Below are 20894 nucleotides of genomic sequence, written 5' to 3' on the forward strand. Positions count from 1 at the left end.
TCAAAAACTTATGTCGTTCTTGTGATGTTAACTGAGTTCACAAAATTCCAAAATCTATATTCATTTTGTTTTATAGATATGAACTGACAGATGTTCAGCCCTGTTTCACATTCCAGTTTAATATTAATACATGTAACAATCAAGATCAGTATGAAAACAAAAAAACAACCTCTATGCTTTATATTGTTTGCTATTTCTTTTATAGCAGTCATATTGTTTTTCAGCAACATACACAAATTGTGTAGGAAGTGATTCTAGTGTTAGTTGAGTTACTGAGAAATGAAAAGAGGAAGTCTGAAACCTCTTGGAAACTGATGCTTTATTAAAAGCCAAAGCTGTATGGTTGGCACTTCATCCACTCTGCCACCCCATACTCCACAACTGCGTAGAGTTACTACTTAAATGGAACAGAGCAACAGCTTGCTCTATGCCCCACTGCATTGACAAGGTTTGGACAAATGTGTGGAACAGAAGTCTACACAAGCTGTTGAGAGAAATTTTAATAGGTGGTGACACATAATACTAGAATAAAATAGAATGCTAATAAATAAAAGGGTACTGCAATACTGATTAACTAATTTCATTTTTTTTCCTCTTCTCACTAAATTTTTGTTCTTACTGGATTCTTGACTAGCTCAAGGAACTTGTCTTCCCATCTTTTACTCAAGGGATTTAAAGTATTGCGTGATCACATTAGTAGGGACGCTAATTTGCTACCACCAGCTGTGTGAGGTAGAAGATAGAAAGTGTGGCACACAGGAGGGCTCGGAGAAGAAGAAAGAAGTTTGTGGAACAGTTTTGGTTCCAAAAGCTTTAACCACATGAGTAGCTGTGATGCTTGGCACATGAGACCATTTCAGTTCTTCAGTTATACTCTCCTCCTCTTACATGATGGTGTATCATGAAGGCAGGAGGAGCACTGCTTTGCTCTACAAGCCTGTTCCCAGTGCAGACATGGCCTCAGCTTTGAGCCACTTCAAAGAACTGGCCTTACCCCCACTACACATCCTTGATTCTATTCTACTTCAATCATTTTCCACCAATTATGCTTTCAAGCACCCATTTACACTTTTCAAGAAAATCCCCATTTTCCACATTCATCAGCACTTTTTCAATTCTTAAGGGGTTTTTGGTCACAAACCCTCAACAGCAGTATTTACAGTGAAACTGTTTCAATTATGTTGAAATACACTCTTCAGAGGAAGCCGCATTCTTTTAGTACAACTCCTGTACTGCACATGCATTTAAATAAATACATCTCCTTTCACAGGCAGGACCACTTTGTTATAAACCCAGCAGCAAAATGCTCAATGTTAGTACTTTCTATCCCCTAAGTTACTGTAAAGAATCCCATTAACTACCAATAGTAACAGCACAGTTTTCTAATTAAGACTGACACAACATGTTTAGGGAATGCATTTTTTCTGTTTAAAGCTGATCTAATTGGTGCTTATGATATAGCTATTTTTCTGCCACTTTTATAAGCAAAATACAGAAAATCTCAGAAATTAAACTCACCCTGAAAAGTCAAAACTGCTCTTTTAGCCTGACAGAAATGTAATCTTAACTAAACACTAAGCAATCTACCATGAGGTTCGGTACCAGGTACAGAGGCCCACTGTCCTTACCAGAAGTAATGTAACCTAAGGGCAAAATGACTCAGCTGGAGGCCTATACTTTACCATTAGACATGCATTTTGCAGCAGCAGGTTGGCTACTCAGAGGAACTATTTTACTGCACAGTTGTTACTGACAAGTTGTTACAGTAATGAAGAGGTTTTGTCACAAAACAGTGACTAGAATAATTGGTAATAGAAAACCACAAGTGTATCAAAGGCTGGCCAGTTTAGTTTTTTTCAGTCTCACATTATGAAAAGGTAATCACTACCCTCTTTCCATTAGACCAAATTACCTACAACTGAAATCTAGTTAGTGTTTTATATTCCAACTCCTGAACAGCATTTTTATTTACAAGCAAAAAGTAAAGGGAAAGATTTTGATTGGGATTTTTATCAGTGAAAAAAACTAAATTAGGACACATGAGGCTGTATCTGTCAATACAAATCTGTACTCACATTTCTATTAACACAGGGACCAGCAAAGATCTTCCCCTAAGATTCAATATGCAGACTTCTGTATGCTTGATATGAATGTACTTTGGAGACAAAATAATTTTGTTAAAATTACAACTACATATACTTCTGAAAAAAAACCTTTACATTGTTTTTCCCAGAAGCACACACCAAAACTGGTCCTAAAATCAGCATTATACGTATTTGATTCCTATACTTTCAAGAGCTGGAGCTGTTTACAGGATACGAATTATAAATATCTGAAGTTATTACACAAACCCCAGATTGTTCTATATTAGGTTTTTCTCCATTTTTATATAGAACATACTAGATCCGTTCATAACCAATTTGGGAGCACATGTTTTTAGGCGTTTTACTGAGTAGAGCCCTAGATGCTGTTTCTACAGATCTTTCCATGAAAGTATTTGAACAATTGGCTACAATCTTACTAACTTTAAAACCAAAAGGCAAGGCTAACTGGTTCTTTCAGTTCTTCTAACTGGCTCCAGTGGTAGAGGTATGATCCCAAAACTTGAAGAAACTTAACTATTACTCATAAAACATCTCCTACTATATCCATGATAAACCCAATCCCTGGTCCCATGGCACTAGAGAGGGCAAAAGTGTATTCCAAGAAGGCAGATCTGCTTTCAAGATTGGAGATTTCAATTCTAAAGATAAATTCTTTGCACACGTCCTCAGTGGGAGGAATTATTTCTGGACAGCCACTACTGCTGTTTGTAAAGATGCTGAAATTACCTGACTGTACTTGAAAAGGAGCTCCAATGTGACCAATAAAAAGCCTCACACACCTGGCACCACTTGATCAACCACTCATGAAAGCATTCCATGCATAGAAAAGGAACTAGTACATGCAGGGATACACTGCCTAGAACCATAATCCGTTGCCCTTCCTAATTGATTAAGAACCTCTCTTCCCCTATTAAAAGAAAGGTACTATATAGAGTGGGATTCAGTAGTAGAAAAAGCATGCACAGACTCTGATATACATCTGTAGAACATCTTGGCCATGGTTACCACCAAGTTATGCAGAGGAAGCTTGTAACCACAAATTGTTAACTGAGACTAAACATACCAGTATTCACCTTCAATTTGTAGACAGGTTCTGTAAATATAACTACTTCTGTTTCTACATGAACTTATTTCCTAGACCACAGTTCCTGAGCATGTAATTTTGATTAAGGGCCCACAGAATTCCAGTTAAGAGGTAAAACTGCTTCAGATTGCAGGAGCAGCAAAACACATCTGGGAAAAGATTTTTTAATCTGAAATTAATGCCTCCCAAAATATTTTATTACCTTCTTTTTCCTGAGAATCTGCCCACAATAAAATGCATATATCACATTGCCGATCTTTAAAAATGAGAATACATAATGGAAATCTTGTAGACTCTTAGCAGCTATCAGGGATTATGTTAAGCTATAAACTAAAAAGCAGAGTCCGATGCACCACATTTTATGTTATGCTGTCTTGCAGCTTTTCATTACAAGCCAAACTGATTCCAACTTGCAGCTGAAATTGTTTTACACAACTGCTGGTCTTTCATATACACTGGTAGCATATAACAGATGGCAAAACACTGATGTTCTTCATTATTAATGGGACAGCTCACTTTAGAAGTTTTAAGTATTTTCCATGAGCTGTTGGAAATTATACGATTGCCATGGTTACCTGCCAGGACTTAGGGGCAGATAAAACTTTCATATTCTGGGTTTGTTGCTGTTGAAATCAACAGAAAATGCACTGCTGCTGATGTTCTAACCATTATTTATCCTTTCACTAACCTCCTCTTGTTAGTGCTGGGGAAAAAAAGGAAAAAACAAAACCAAACAACAAAACAGCTCAGGGCTCAGTCCAACTCAATTAAAATGAAAAGAAATATGGCTTTAGGATTTAATGAGAGCTGCATCAGCCTCTGGTAGCACACAGTGCATCCCAGTGCCCAATAACTATGGGGAATAAAGTGCTCAACAGCACTAATCAGAAATGGACCTGCAAATGCAAAAATAAGCTCAGGTTCTTCTAGTGGAACCTAATATTTTTCACAATCTTTGTCAACTAGTCTTAGCAAAATTACTGTATCAGGTTTTGTCTGTTTACAGGGCACCAAACTATTAACTTCAAAATAAAGCTGGAAATCAGAAGCAGAACTGGGAGCTAATGAAACATTCAATGTCATTCTCACTGCTTTGTGATTAAAAAAAATATAGCAAGTAGTAATTTTTACTGACACCTTTGCAAAGGTCACATGACTTCAGTGTACCTGCCCTTCAGTAACTACTGCATCATGAAGCAGTTTTATGAAGGAACAGTTTCGAAAACCAGATATACCATATACTACCACGTTACACAAAAATAACCTCAAAATTACTGAAAGTACATGAGCTTAAAATTTCCATCCTATTTGTATTTGCAGTTTTCTGTAAGGCAGAATGAGGCTGGCATTAGACAATAAAACAAGTGTGTACAATAGGCAAAACTGCCACCTTTCCCATCTCACTGTACACCTTTACATATTTTTATGTACATCTACCGTTCAGTGGAACAAACAGGAATTTAACAGGATGAGATAGAAATACGGAATCGAAGAATTGTCAGTTTTGAAAAGAAATCTTTCTTTAAATGGATATTTATTCCATAATTGTAATAACTACTCTATGTTTTTTTACTAAAATAGTGGATGTGTTTCCATCTCTAACTATGGGTTCATTTCAAGGACACCAGAAAGTAAGAGATGCTTTTAGATAAAAGTCATCTGAAAAAGACATTGCTACAACACCATCCAGCAGCAAACAAACATACTAAGGGCCAGCTATGTCATTGCCCTCAGTCAAAACTAAATTTATGTGGACAACTGTAACATTTTCATCAGCATTTCTAATTTTTTAAGACTTGAGGTATCTCCTGCAGTACTGTGCTGAGCTGCTCAGCACAGCCTACCTGTTCAGGAAGGAAATCAGAGAATCATGGAATGGTTTGGGTTGGAAGGGACCTTAAAGCTCATACAGCTCCAACCTCCTGCCACGAGCAGGGACACCTTTCACTAGACCAGGGATAAGGCAGCCACAGCCTCTCTGGGCAGTGGTGGCTCAGCAACTCTGCAGCCTTCTCAGATTACCACAAGAGCTGCAAGCTCAGTCTACACTTCTCAAATACGTTTTATATTCAAACCTTGAAGTCTTACCTTTTATTTTAAGAGGGTAGTTTATATACCACTGCATTCTAGCTACTTGTCTGGGCTTTCTTAGAATACAATATTGCTGCATGGCATCCTCTAAGCAAGTCCAGAGTACAAACATGTTAACAGATACAAAAAAGTGCAGTTCCTTGGCTCTATCTAAACAACAGGCAATCCCATTTTGATCAATTCTTCCCCCATGTCATCAAATTTCAGTCTAACTATGTCTTGTACCGCTCTGAACTGGCTGAGGCACTTGAAGAATCCTTAGTAATGCAGCATCACCATCACAGTAAGACATAAACGTTTAGGATTATTTTTATATTTTCATTGCATACCAGGAGGCTACCAGAATACCCAAATGGTGCATGAGTTGGTATAAAACTGCAATATTTTTATCTAGCAGTTGCCCAAGCAGCATGTAAATCACATTACTTTCCCCATATAATGTCATAATGTACAGCAACAGCATCTCAACTATTTCTGTGGGCTCTATCTTGAATCATTTGTTAGAATAAATTGCTTTTCTTTAACTATAAGATTAACAGACAGCAAAAAAACCACCATTTGACAAGAAAAAATGTATTTTGTCAACCCTTCATAGTCCATGTTCCTCATTCTTTAACAGGAATTAACAGTAAATATTTGTAACTTGAAAACAAAACAAAAAAACCAACAAAAGACTCAATTCACAATTTTCATGAAATGTTACACTTGAGCATCAAATGAACACATTAATTCAGTGAGACATTCTGAAAGAGATGGATAAGTCTGAGTTGGCAAACTGCTTACCCTTTAAATTAAGCCACCAAGAAATGAAACACAGCACTGTGAACTGTGCTAGCTTCCATTTTCATGCTGGATTTCAGGTAACCCAAACTTTCCATACCACAGAAGTATTTGCTATAAAGTATTTGTCATATAAAAGCCATCTATATCCCACTGACTTATTTCCATTCTCTTAGCAATATGACAAATAAATGAAAACAAAGAACCGAATGCTGTTGCTCAAGTGCTGTATACATAAAACATCAACTGCAGTCTCTTCCACGAGAAAACCCAGAGGATCTGGATTCCAGATCAGAAATACTCTGTAGTCTCCCTTAGCGCTCAGATGGCAGTGTCAGGGAAGAGGTGTGCTGTGATTAGAAATCTGAATAATTATGTCAAGTGTGAAATTATTCTTATTTCTATCTGTATGGTACTTCAGTTAAGTTACCTATTGAAATCTAGATTGCGTTAATTTAATCTCAATGGCTTACTTAAAGCTCATTCTTGTCTGAGAATTTAACTTTCCAGTTATAAAGTAACACAGTGACCTTAATGAACACAATTTCCTTTATGGCTTTAGCATGCCATAAAAACAGTATTACAGAATTAACATGTATGGCTATAAAGATAATATTGAGTCCCTTTCCTGATTTGAACACAATGCAAACGGATCCCTTTCCTTTTTACGCATACTACAGCATAAACATGTCCGTCAAATTTATATGAGCTACAGTTTTTGCAAAAACCCGCAAGGCAAAATAGTGTATGAAAACAACTCAATGTACTAATTAAGTCCACTAAAGGGGTTGAAATTTAAAATCTACCCACTTTGAAATGCAAGAATAATAAAGAATATAAGCATCTGTATTACCTCATACAAAGTTTTGCTTTCTCCTCTGTTTTTTAAGTCACAGCTCCCTATGACAGTATGACTTTGACAAACTAACCTGATGAAGGACAGCTCCTATGAGCTACTAAAGCCCATAAAGCACAAAAGCACACATATCTCTGCTTCAATTTCAATGCAAGTCAAACACATTCTTAAAAAGTTTTGGATGTCCTGAAGCACTTTACTGAATCAGGACACAATACTACCCAAGCCTAAAATGAAATAACTTTCTTACCTAAGATTCTTTCTGAATCATCTTTCAAGTATTCCGTATTTCTTCTGTTATTGCCTATGTACTAGTAAAACAGGAATTGTTACACTTCCAAGCTTAAAATACGTATTTCAAACACTGCCATTATATTAGATATCAGAATCCCATTTGCGATCATGGCAATAAAATGTACACTGGACATATATGCATGGAACCTGTGAAATAATTCCTTTAAACCATCAATACAATTTTCCATGTCAGTCTAGAACTACTGGTGTTTTTATTAGCATGATGGTCTAGGATGTTGTGGTGGTGCATCCCCCACCTCTGTCCTGAACCCATATGCCTACCCAAGGATTCCTGTTAGCCCCCAGCCTTTGCAATAATGCAAGGAACTGGATGGTGGGGCATTCCCTGACCATTAACTCTAATCGACTACCAACAGCAGGAGGGGCCACACAGATATCAGGAAGGTCAGATACCCCCTTATCATATCAGGAGTTCTTCTGGGATGGTCAATCATTCCCTGACAAAGATACGATGCCAGGATATAAATTTACACTAAAGCCAGTCATCTTACTGCCCTATAAATAGTAGTCCCAAGATGTAGATTTCTATTAAAATCACTTTTATTAATATCTGACCATGATTCTTTTAGCATCCCTAAATACTCAGTTTCACAACAGGTATATACTGGAATAGTAGTGAAGTTGAAAAACCTATGAACACAGGTCCTTCTCCAGATCTGAAAAATGGAAGAAGTTTCAGTCCTCGTTTCTGCCAGGCCTTACCTCTGAGTCAACAGTACCTCACAGTTACACTGCTTTACAACAGCAAAACAACACTGTGTTACTGTATGTATATACAAGCTATGTAATGCACAGTGTAAGGCAGTGAACACAAGACAACAAACACTGAACTCTGGATTCATATACTGCGTAATAAATGCAAGTCATTATGGCAAACATAGAGGTCTTGTCCTGAGGAGGTAAAACCAGCTCTACTGAATATGTCACTAACCTTCAAAAAAAACTAGGTAGCATCACACTTTCTGAAAAATATTACTGGAAGATGTGGGTTTTCTGCCCCCCCCCCCCCCAGCTATCTTACCAAACCAAATCTCCATCCTCAGCCCAACTCAGTAGCAGCTAGATCCTTCCCCTCTCCCACAGAAAAATACTTGCACAAAATATAATGAGAAATCTTAAACACCAGAACTGTATCTTAGATACCCGCAGATATATGAGTACTTCATGCCACAGAGACCATAGAAAACAAAAAGAAGAAGCAGAGGATCCAGAACTGGAATCTTCATGGAAATACACTGGTCTGGTATCTCTGTCCCTAATCCAAAATGGTTCCCCTGATGGGAGCTGAAGAGGGATGGCAGGAGGGGAGGAGTTCTTTCAAACAGCTGATTCCTCTCATGCTCCTCCTCCTCTTGCTAAGGAGAAAGTTTAGTACCTCCATCATTTGCCTAAAAAGCAGCTTTAAAAGGGACCCTGAATGCGCAAGTCCCAATCGCCAAAAATGGCAACCCTTACATGAGGAAATACATAATGGGCTACATATCAACAGCATAATATGAAACACTTCAGAGCAAAACCACTAACATTCAAACTAATTTGAATGGCTTCAAATGACTTCACGTATATACACAGACACAGACAGCTAAACAACTTGTTACTTGATAAACTTTTAAGAAACAGTAAGCATTATAAGCATAAGCCTGTTTCTTTGCAATAAAATCATTACCTTCTATACCTCTTAACCCTAACAGTTAATCTACAGACCATCTTAAACTCTCCCCTATATTTGGCAACAGGCAAACCGGCTGGACAGTAATAAAAAGCAGCTATGCTGTCAGGAAATAACACAATAAAAAATGGAATGCCCTTTTAGTGCAAAGGCAGGATTTCCACAGACACGAATGGGAGAAAGTTCCTGGTGAATAGAACTTGCACAATCACAAGATACATTCCAAAAGCTAACTTCATGTACCTCCTAAATGCCATCTTTGATGTTGTCATATGTGTACACATGTATATCATAGAATCATAGAATAGTTAGGGTTGGAAAGGACCTCAAGATCCTCAAGCTCCAACCCCCCTGCCATGGGCAGGGACACCTCGCTCTAAACCATATCACCCAAGGCCTCGTCCAACCTGGCCTTGAACACTGCCAGGGATGGAGCATTCACAGCCTCCCTGGGCAACCTATTCCAGTGCCTCACCACCACAACAGGGAAGAATTTCCTCCTTATATCCAATCTAAACTTCCCCTGTTTAAGTTTTAACCCATTACCCCTTGTCCTGTCACTACAGTCCCTAATGAAGAGTCCATCCCCAGCATCCCTATAGGCCCCCTTCAGATACTGGAAGGCTGCTATGAGTTCTCCATGCAGCCTTCTCTTCTCCAGGCTGAACAGTCCCAACTTTCTCAGCCGATCTTCATATGGGACGTGCTCCAGTCCCCTCATCATTTTCATGGCCCTCCTCTGGACCTGTTCCAACAGATCCACGTCCTTTTTATGTTGAGGACACCAGAGCTGTACACAATACTCCAAGTGAGGTCTCATGAGAGCAGAATAAAGGGGCAGGATCACCTCCTTCAACCTGCTGGTCACGCTCCTTTTGATGCAGCCCGGGATACGGTTGGCTTTCTGGGCTGCAAGCGCACACTGAAGCTGGCTCATGTTCATTCTCTCATCGACCAGCACCCCCAAGTCCTTCTCCTAAGATATGTGTGTATACAAATAGCTATCTTTCAAGATACACATTTACGAACTTTTAAAATAATTACACAATATAACTTTAAAAATAATTAAACAATATTATCTACAATTTAGCTTAGTTGCTGATAGGCAATAAACAAACGTTATTCAGCTAACATTTGGGCATGAAAGAAGCTATGACTAAAGTAAAAGCTCACAGACTTCAGTTGCATAGGCTAAAAATGACGAATGATGTTGCTCTCAGTATTTTTTTCTTGTCAGAAAAACTTATTTAAGATTTCTGTGCTGTTCCTCCAAGGCAGTTGAGGAGTCATGGCAAAGTCACTCTATTCTAATCTCAGAAAAGTGCTGTGTATTCTTTCCATACGGGGTACCTGATGTTTTAAAGGAAAGCAAAGGATATCAAGCAGTCAAGTCGTACTCAGCAGAAAGCTACCTTATTTAATTTCTACATAGTTAGACAATCACTGAATTCACATCTTCAGTGGAAACAAAGAACCATCTCTATTTTGATATGTCCTCTATCAGGACAATACCCTTGCACAAGGATACTTAATTAGATGTTTACTCAGTTACTAAAATCCATTCCACAAGCATTATGGTCTGCCCAATGCAGAAGCAGCAACTGAGATTTTCAGGACATTGCAATATTCAAAAAAATTAATAATAGGTGCAGTAAATGCTCCTGTATTATTACTCAACCACTATTCTGAAAGCAACATTTCAAGAAGTGAGACACCAACCAGTCCTTTGGATGTTAGGAATCTGACAGGAGAGCAGTAGTTACAAAGACTGTGATAATGGACTTAAGCAAATCACAAACCAGGCTGATAACATGGGAAGCATGTTTTAAGATTACAAAACCAAACAGTTCAAGTGTTAAAAACATAGTTTTATATAAAATTATCTACGGTTTTAAAATTAAGTACAAAAAATACATGATGAGCATATGACATGTCTCATATATATAAAAGAGAAAAAGTACGTTTCTGATTTTCACTCAAACAAAACATTGGTAAGCTAATGGAAAACTACTTATTCTTGCCAAGACTACTTACAAAGATTTTGACTATTATTTGCTACCAGCACTGACAGATTGTTAGTAGAAAATATACACCATGAGGACTGGTATATATGAAACCTAATACATGGAACATTGCAACCATTATTAATATATTTTCCTTCAGCAGTCACATTATCTGTCCTGACAATTCAAAGCAACATTTACAAATCAAATCATTCTTTTCAGTGCTTTCATTAGTTCAAACGTTTTAAACTGATACTGAAAATAAGGTCACCAGCCTCAAAGGCAAATTTTCACTGCCTCAGAAAACTCTGCAGCTTTGCATTTGAATGTGATCTCCCTGGTTTACCTTACAGTGAAGCAAGAAAATTGAGCATGAAAATTAATAGTTCTCACAGTTTTTTCTACATTACTCTCTGCTAGTCAAGTTCCCTCCTCAGAGCCCCAATATTTTGCACAGAAAGAAAGTGAACAGTATTCCATGACTCTGTTTTAGTAGTTCTAGGTCATTCCATAGAACATGGTGTCCTCTTGTGGCTGGAGGTTCCCTAAATCTGAGACGTGTAACAGAGCACCAAATGTAGTGCTGGTATCAAGGGAGGCATCAATCAGAGCAAAACCCTCTTTCAGTGCCACTAAGATTTAGAGCAAGCATATCACCTTCCTTAGCTTCATAGTACCAAATGCAGTGTGCTGAACACAGACAATGAACAACATCATTCAGGTACAGACCTGAAGGATATAAAAAGCACATACCACCATTTCCCAAAAGATGTAAAATAGTGGGTTTTAGCATTTGCACATGAAGGACTATGTTTTACCAATTTATTAGTTGGGCATCTAGTAACACTGAAGATTCGTAAAGGACATAAAAAACATAGACTGACAGAATCCTAGACAAACTGCATATGGATAGTTCTGTTAGCAGAGTTCAGCTACTGAAATACCTCTTTAGGCAGTGATTTAAGATTGTATTGATTAATTTAGAAATGAGAAGACAGCTGCAATTCTATTAAAAACTGAACAACCAATATCAAAGAGAAAAAATATTTAGTGCAACCTAACAACACTCCTAAAAGGGAATATGCTTTGAAAGCCACTTAAGTTAAAAGAGCAGTATTGAAAAAAGCAGCACTGACACTACCTTCTAATGCTTGTTACCAAGCATTTGCAAGTGTAACATCACACACACATCCATCATTCTACAGAATTCCAAGACAGACATTCCCATATGACTTAATTAATTTTACAACAAATTTTTAAGCTTTCCAGTTACTTCAACCTACTCTGCCATAGAAAGGAGGGAGTCAGTCACTCAGTGTAATGTGTTCCAAAGAGCTACAACCTGGTCTAGTGGAAGGTGCCCCTGCCCATGGCAGGGGGTTGAGACTGGATGAGTTTTAAGGTCCCTTCCAACCCAAACTAGTCTGTGATTCTATTCCTGCTGGATCTATAGGGTAATTGTTCCTGAAGCATGATCCACTCACTATACTACACCAAACCACTCAATGCTCTTAAATGCAACATGCACAGCTATGACACAGTACAGAAAATAGCACCACTGAAAGGACAAAAATGTGCCTAGATAATGTGCTGTGGAAATAAACTCATGAGCGACAAACTGAAGTGAGCTCTTGCAAACATGAAAGCCCCACTTTACAACTTACAAGCTATTTACAACAGGTAGCCAGAAGTGTAACCACTAATCATAATTCCAGTTAAACCACTGTCTTATGGCTGATCATAGGAGCCTTTCAGGAGTGTGATTGATGTCACCCATTTCTTACTGTAAAGAAAAGATACTTTTTCTGAGATCTGATATGGCAGAAAGCAATTGTGGTTTTATGCATGATTAAGGTAGAATTTTGGCCCAAAGCTAAAGCACTGAAAGAATAAGCATTGCAAATGTTTTAATGAGTTGCTCAACTAAAAATTTTGTATGCACCAATTGTATTTGAAGTAATTAAGGATGAAAGACTACCAAAGAAAGCTTAAAAGAAGGTATCTGCAATATATTGAAGTGGCTGATACTGCATCACTTCAAAAAAAAAAGAGAATTAGCTATGTAGCAAAGAAAAAAAAACCCAATACATTGTTTCTATTACAAAACTATGCATTAAAAATGAAATGAAAAATGCACTGAGGAAAAAAGGCAGGAAAGTTCTCATTAAGTACTTTCATTTACTAGGATATAAACAATGAACATCAGCTGGGGACTTTATGCCATGCAAGCAGGCCTATAGGTTTTATTGATAAATTCCATACAGAATCATAGAATGCCAGGTTGGACGTGACCTCAAGGATCATCTGGTCCAACATTTCTATGCAAATCATGACCTATAAATATACTCACACATATATATATTTTTTATTATATGTAAATGACAATAAATATATTTTTATCATCACCATCTAATGCAGATTATGTGCATTACTACTAATTTTGTAACAAATGCACCAACCTTACCTACTCATGTTTACAGAATACTTGGAAAGATCATTTGAAATAATGTCAGAGTTACTACCTATAGATACTGACAATCTCCACATTCACTGACACATGAATGCCTTAAGGAATTTATTAGTGCTGCATTTTTTCTATTTGTTTTTGAAATTGTAGACTAGTTTTCATGAATCAGCACTGGTATTTCTTCTGTCATACACAAAGTTCCATCAGATATAATTAGCATGACTCTGGCATTTTAGCAATACAGGTATTACTGCCTTCTTAGGCCAAATAAAACATCAATAATATCTATTTTAGTCATTACGTCAGCCTTCTTTTGATGACTATGCTGATCACTATGGTTGGTGCTTCTTAGGTATCTGATACAAACAACAGTGACACTACTGAAAAAAAAAAAAAGAAAAAAAGAAACGAGAAACGAGAAAGTCCCATATAAAAGCTATTGTGTACAGTTCTGGTGTCCTCAACATAAAAAGGACATGGAACTGTTGGAACAAGTTCAGAGGAGGGCCACGAGAATGATCAGGGGACTGGAGCATATGAAGATAGGCTGAGAAAGTTGGGGCTGTTCAGCCTGGAGAAGAGAAGGCTGCATGGAGACCTCATAGAAGCCTTCCAGTATCTGAAGGGGGCCTATAGAGATGCTGGGGAGGGACTCTTCATTAGGGACTGTAGTGATAGGACAAGGGGTAAGGGGTTAAAACTTAAACAGGGGAAGTTTAGATTGGATATAAGGAGGAAATTCTTTCCTGTTAGGGTGGTGAGGCACTGGAATGGGTTTCCCAGGGAGGTTGTGAATGCTCCATCCCTGGCAGTGTTCAAGGCCAGGTTGGACAAAGCCTTGGGTGATATGGTTTAGAGCAAGGTGTCCCTGCCCATGGCAGGGGGGTTGGAACTTGATGATCTTAAGGTCCTTTCCAACCCTAGCTGTTCTATGATTCTATGATTAACATTAGGAATGCTGATTTAAGCACCCTGTGGTGTAGTACAGACATTTTTAGTAATAGGCATGATGTAAATCTCAAGTATTTTACATGTTGATTGTTAAATAATTTTTTCATATCATTGCTACACTGTAAAGCAAAACTACCCTGATTACTTCTCAATCCCTCCTGGATTTGTGATGCACACTACAATGTGCATTCAAGCTCTTACACATTTTAAAGTTTTGATGATTAAGGATTAAGCTATATGATACTACATATTTACTACGTCCATACTACAGTATTTACTGTATTTGTTGCAAAATCCCTATATGAACAGAAAAAGCAGACATTCCCATTTTAAAGTGGAAGAACAGACACAAAGATACAGATTATGGTAATTAAGCATCCAAATGCCTTTTAAAAGCTAGTTTGAAGAACTTAAAACGTTTGGTGAGCAGTACAGGAAATCTAAGATGTATTGGTCTAAATTCCTTAAATTTTACAGAAATATTTAATGAATTACTGACCAGTGTTAATAGCTGGCATACACTGAGAAGAGATTAGGTTTTACATATAAGCTGTTCAGTATATTTTGGGGAGTTTTGTGCATTCCTCTACTGTGTATGCCATCTACATTTTGTTTAATAAAAACAGTTTCCTTTGCAGTGAGTGGAAAAATCAATGTATTAAGTACATTATCAGCAAATCTGCAGCTGATGAGGCCAAAGTCTGTATGGAAACAACAGGTATTGTCTTCCAGGTGTAAAAAATATTTATGATAAAAGTATTTATAACAGTCATAGAATCCCAGACTGGTCTGGCTTAGAAGGTGCCTTAAAGCTCATTCAGTTCCAATCCCCTGTCACGGGCAGGAACACCTTCCACTAGATCAGGTTGCTCCAAGCTCTGTCCAACCTGGTCTCTTTGTGTGTGTGGATAATTTTTTTTTTCTCCACAACTATCACTGATACTGTGAGTTAAGTACCTTGTTTCCAATGGCTTTTTTTGGTGGAAAGTTGAAAGTTCTCACTTGCTGGTACTTATTCTGCAATTTATGATGCAAGCTCCTGAACTCCGCATATCTCCGATAAACATTCCATTCATCATCCTTTATCCTAATATAAACCTGAAAAACACAGATAGGGAAGCAAATCATTGAAGACAAACCACTGAACTGATGTGTCTCCTTTATTCTTTAAAGCTTCATAACACAATGGTACCAGAAGTTCCAGATCACTTATCCATAGCTATATCTCTGACTGCACATTAGCTGTTTCTGTTGTACAGGTCATTAATCTTATTCTCTCCCTTTCTCCCTCTCATTCTCTTTTTGTTTCTTTTTATGATATTAATCAAGACAAACATAGCTTGGTTTTTGTTACCATGGTTTCCAGCATATCCTATCCATCCAGCCAGTGACCAAAGGAAATAATAATTTAATACCACTATAAAATTTATTTCTATGCACTCAACAGAGTTTTTCATCTTTGTAAGTCAGCTCTGTAGCATCAGAATTGCAAAACATAATTTTATCCAAAGTATAAAACTTAATCTACTTTCTTTAAAAAAAAAAAAACAAAAACAAAAACCCCACAGAAAACTAAAATAGAATTTTTATTGTTTGGAAAATAAACACAGTTCATTCTTTTTGCTTGTATAGGACATTAAGAGTAATTTAACACAGCTGTAGTTTTTGTTATTCTGGTTTTGTTTGCCAATTAATTATTTCATGAGCATATTATGAATTACATGCTAAATGTTCACATTCTCTAGGAAAATTTCACGTGGAAGTGGAATATAATAACAGAAATCTTAGATTTCCTTCATTACTAGAAGATAACTTTTCCCCTGCAGAAATGAACCCCCAGTTAAAGAAAATGATGAAATAGCACAAGTCAGAAACTCTAAACCAGGCATCACAAGACAAGATCCAGAGTGACCTTTTCTTTAGCTGCTTCCGCAGAATCTGTAGCTCATTCATTCTCATGTGTGTGTTATTAGTCTCAGTAGTTTGCATCTCAAATTAAGCTGGAATAGTACTGATAACACATGCTTCTCCAACAATACCAGTGTTTTATTAAGCTGTAAGGCAAGTATCAGGAGAATACTTATGGAAAAAAAGCAACATCACACCACCACTCACATAAAAAGTGGGCAGCAGCACCTGGAATTTTGCAAATACTAGAAAAAGATGAAGTTTGGATTTTGATGTTGCCAATTCCAGCACTGAAACGTAGTTTCTCCTGATGACTGAAATATTAATACAGTCTTTCTCCTCTAGATTTACCAAGTCTTTAGAAAAGACAAAATGTTACTAAGGGCTTATGGTATTTCAGAGATCCAGTGACATTAAGTAAATGTCTTCTCCCACAAAAGCAGCTTCCACAGCCTTCCTTTTGACTGGTCTTTAAGAAGTTCTCTTATCTCTACAGAAATCTAGTTTCTCCAATTTATACGAGGTTTCTATCTTGCAACAGAAGAGACAATATACCATGCAGATACCATGCAATTCCTGCCAAAATATAGTATTTCACTGTAGAAAACATTCATATATTTGTAATATTGGATTCAGTTGAATAAAAAGTGTAGCTTTTTGTTACTATTGTACTTCCTCGTGTTTTCTGATGAGGACAAAAATAAATACTATAATTCCAAACTTAGCACACCTAAGAGTACAAGAGATTCAGAGTACTGTGTGAATTATAAATGCAGATGTAGAAAAAAACTTCAACTAGTTTTGGTAACAGGAATTCAGATGGAACCATATAACAAGTCTGCAAGAAATATACAGACTTCTCCTTCATTTTGAAAATAAAGCCAGGAAAAGGTAATTGAACACCTACAGGCCCATCTGTTTTAACAGTTCAGTACACCTCTGAAGGAAAATGAAGGAAATATTAAATACAAGTATTTGGCATGATTTCAATGAAACTCATTGTCGTGGTTTAAGCCCAGCCCGTAACTCAGAACCACGCAGCCACTCACTCACTCCCCCCCCCCTTTCCTGCCTCCCTGCTACTGGAGGAATGGGGAGGAGAATCGAAAGAATGTAACTCCCATGGGTTGAGATAAGAACAGTCCAGTAACTAAGGTATAACACAAACCACTGCTGCTGCCACCAATAATAATAATGATAAGGGAAATAACAAGGGACGAGAATACAACCGCTCACCACCCGCCGACCGTTACCCAGCCTGACTCGAGCAGTGATCTAACCCTTCTGGGTAACTGCTCCCAGTTTATATACTGGGCATGATGTGCTGTGGCATGGAATACCTCTTTGGTCAGTTTGAGTCAGGTGTCCTGTCTCTGCTTGCTCCCTGGCAGAGCTTGAGACTCACAAAGTCCTGGGTCAGACTAAACATTACTGAGCAGCAACTAAAGACATGGTGTTATCAGTGCTGCTCCCAGGCTGAAAGTCAAAACCACAGCACTGCACCAGCTAAGAAGCAGAAAAATGACTGCTACTGCTGAACCCAGAACACTCATTAAATGTAGTAAAAACTGTATTAAATACTTTGTTCACTCAGCTCTAACACTGCTTTAAGCAGCATATTGTATGAAGCTCTGTACATTCCCAAGGTTTATGTTTCAGCTTCTCTACAGGTGGCAGAGGGATGACAAAAAACTTATTCTTAACCAAGTTATTTAATATGGAATCCCTGGTTTAACTCAGAAATCCTGGTTTAACAGCAGTCATCTTTGCCAATGTGATCTAGTGAATCATGCAGTTCAATATTACCTGTTAAGCTGTAACCCACAGTTAACCAAATAAGGAATGCGGTACAATGTAACTGGAATTTTTAAGAGTGCAAAAAACCAGAGATTTATTTTTTAGTTGAAGCTGTAAAAGAATTTCTTCCTGTCCTTCTATGTACATAGATTTTGATTTCTTTTAGACAAAATGCAACATTTGGATCTCCCTGCAATACTGAATTTATTGACAATCATATAATAGATTATGAATGGCACATTAATGTTCATGATGTAGTACACATTTAAAGCTTTATTATCTCAACAGGTAATGCTATTCACAAGCAAAGGTTTTTCAAGACACTTAATGTAAATTCAGTTGGGCAACTGAACAAAGTAAATCCTAAATATAAAATCACTTGGGTAAATCTATCCTAGTTTAGTCATATAAGGCATATAGTTATCACCATTTAAATCAAATACAAATCATACAACTAAGCACAGGAATAACAGGGAACAATTCTCTTTGTAGACAAGATTTTGAAATTATACCAAATCAAGCAACTTGAGATGCATGGTTTGAAATTGTCTTTAAGTCATTAGAACGATTTCCAGTATCTTGAATGTATTCACGATTTCATTCACAGCCTTTCAGGAGTAAATCAATGACATCTGTAACTGACAAACACAATTTTGTGGATGTTTGTCCCAAACGACCATGCTGTACTATAGAGCAACACTACTTTTTACTACTGAAAATACCTTAACATATGACTTAAAATTACAGAACAGCATTCTAAGATCACGTCATAGAAAGTTGAAAGGACTACTCTAAGGTTCATTCTCTGATCATTTTTTAGAAATCAAATACAAATCCCTACACTTCCTTTCAAATGTCCATGTTCTCCTGAAATCATCCACTCCTGAGTAATCTCCAAAGTAATGAAAATTTATAGACTGAAGCAAAATCACCACTAGAATGCTTATTTGATTGGAGACAAAAGATTTTACTTTAAGATTCTCTTGCATAACAACAAATTAATTGAGCAGCTTTCGCCTGCAGTTTAGAAGCACCTTCCAGTTGGGTCTTCATGTAAAGACTGATCAGTAACCTTTTTGTAGCTATGATTTACAGCAGCTGAAAGAAAAAATTCAGGTAATAAGTAGGTATAATGAATTAGTCTGTTATTTTCTCATCACAAACATATTTGAAGTCAAAGCTTTGAAGAGAAGTAGCAAAACCAGTAGTAATTTAATATTTTGGTTTTTTTTAGCCAGCTACCTGCTAACTTAATATTACTGAAATGCTGGTTTCTGAGAACTGGTTTGAAAGCACTAGTTCAATGACTCTATACTGAAGATGAATAAACCCTACTTCCGTGGTACTGGTTTTCAAGCCAAGTTCCTTTAAGCAGTTCTGAGTCAAAAATGGCATTAACAACCCTGGTAACAAATTAGTAACTATTGACAGAGTTCAAGGCTACCTATGTATAAAAGCCTGAGAAAAAAAAAGGACAAAATGCCAAAATTCCAACTTGCTCCAGTTTTAGGAACCTTCAGAGATTCAGTTACTATTTTTCAGTTCTGCTGAAGTCTGAAGTGCTTTTTCTGTTTGGAGGAGAAATACAGAATAGTATGGTTAGGATTTGTTTTTTGTCTCTCTCTCAAGCACTGTAAGTAGAAAGAGATACTGAATGGGGTACTGGAGAATCTTTCTGTTGCTATGTCATTTATGGTTACAGAAATAACAGACGAAGCATCAGGAAGGAAATTTCCCTAACACAAGCCTCTCCAGAATCTTTCCTTCAAACACATCTTACATTTCCTGGTAAGACGACCTAAATATGTAACGAAAAATCAGTTCTAGGCAGAGAACTCTGTGGATGGGAGCTCCACAAATACAAACCTGCTGAAGTCCCTGTGAGTCTATGTCCCATTCCAGAAGCAAGAAAAATGTCAGAAGGGGAGAGAACAATGCTAGTGAAAGGTGAGCAGTGAAACTCTCCTAAACCCCATCTAAAATTCAGTGGCACAAGATGCAAGAGAAGTCTGAACATTTGAGCAGCAGAACACTTCAAATGATGTAAGAAACACTATGAAAGTTTATAAAAATCAGTCCCGTGCTGGACAAGGTCAGTTTTTCTTACAAGCACGAGAAAAAAAATAAATATGATGAGCAGCACAGGGAATGCAAAAGAGACTGATTTACACTAAGGAAGCTACTGTCACATCCGAACCCTAGCTAAGCATTATCCAGGGGGACTGGGGGGGGGGGAAGAGACACCCTATTATTTCTGCATTACTGTATTTCTACTGAATTATTGTATTCCTAATTTCCTTTCCCTCACTACTAAAATGACTTCCTAGAGATCCTCTTGTTTGTTACATATGCCTTTCAAATCAATGCCCAAGCATCTGAGAGTAGAAAGAAAAATTAGCAACTGGTTTGGTAGATGAACCAGCATGAATACAAAAACATAACCTGCACATTGGCACCATCAGTTTCTAAACATTAGCTAAGCTTGACTGTGCAAGGTTTTCTTTACATTTGCCTTTAAATAACACTTTAAATAAGTATGGAGTACCACTGGTCCATAGTTTTACCTTTACACTGATCAGGTAAAAAGGAAAGCAGACATGAACTAGTAAAGATGCTTTAATTTTTTGCTAGTTTTATTCTTGATAAAGAAGCTATAAAATGCTTCTGTAAAATGAAAATACTTGCTTCAGATACAGGAATATCTGCTTAGATAGAACAGATTAAGATAAAAAGGGAAGAGAAGATTAACAATCAAACCTGCTCATGCTAACAGAACCTAAGTATCTTAAGAAGCATATTGCTAGCACTCAGCAGGATAAACCAATGAATGAATGACAGCTCTTTAATGGATTTTATGCATCTTTTAGG

General features: G+C 37.3%; 1 protein-coding gene across 4 annotated transcripts in view; it reads right to left on the minus strand.

The window, feature by feature from the left end:
- SNX29 (sorting nexin 29) overlaps positions 1–20894 on the minus strand; it is a 120416-nt gene that overhangs the window by 33012 nt on the left and 66510 nt on the right. For 3 of the 4 annotated variants that reach the window (XM_061350637.1, XM_061350638.1, XM_061350640.1), the window contains exon 19: positions 15279–15419. The exons of the other annotated variant lie outside the window; for it this stretch is intronic. In XM_061350637.1, the coding sequence (XP_061206621.1) occupies positions 15279–15419 (141 nt within the window). The remainder of the gene's footprint in view (positions 1–15278; positions 15420–20894) is intronic. 4 annotated transcript variants of the gene reach the window in all.

Source organism: Neopsephotus bourkii, unplaced genomic scaffold (assembly GCF_033783945.1).
Source record: "Neopsephotus bourkii isolate Nb327-2 ecotype Australia unplaced genomic scaffold, CSIRO-AGI_Nbou_v1 NB_533, whole genome shotgun sequence".
Taxonomy (NCBI): domain Eukaryota; kingdom Metazoa; phylum Chordata; class Aves; order Psittaciformes; family Psittacidae; genus Neopsephotus; species Neopsephotus bourkii.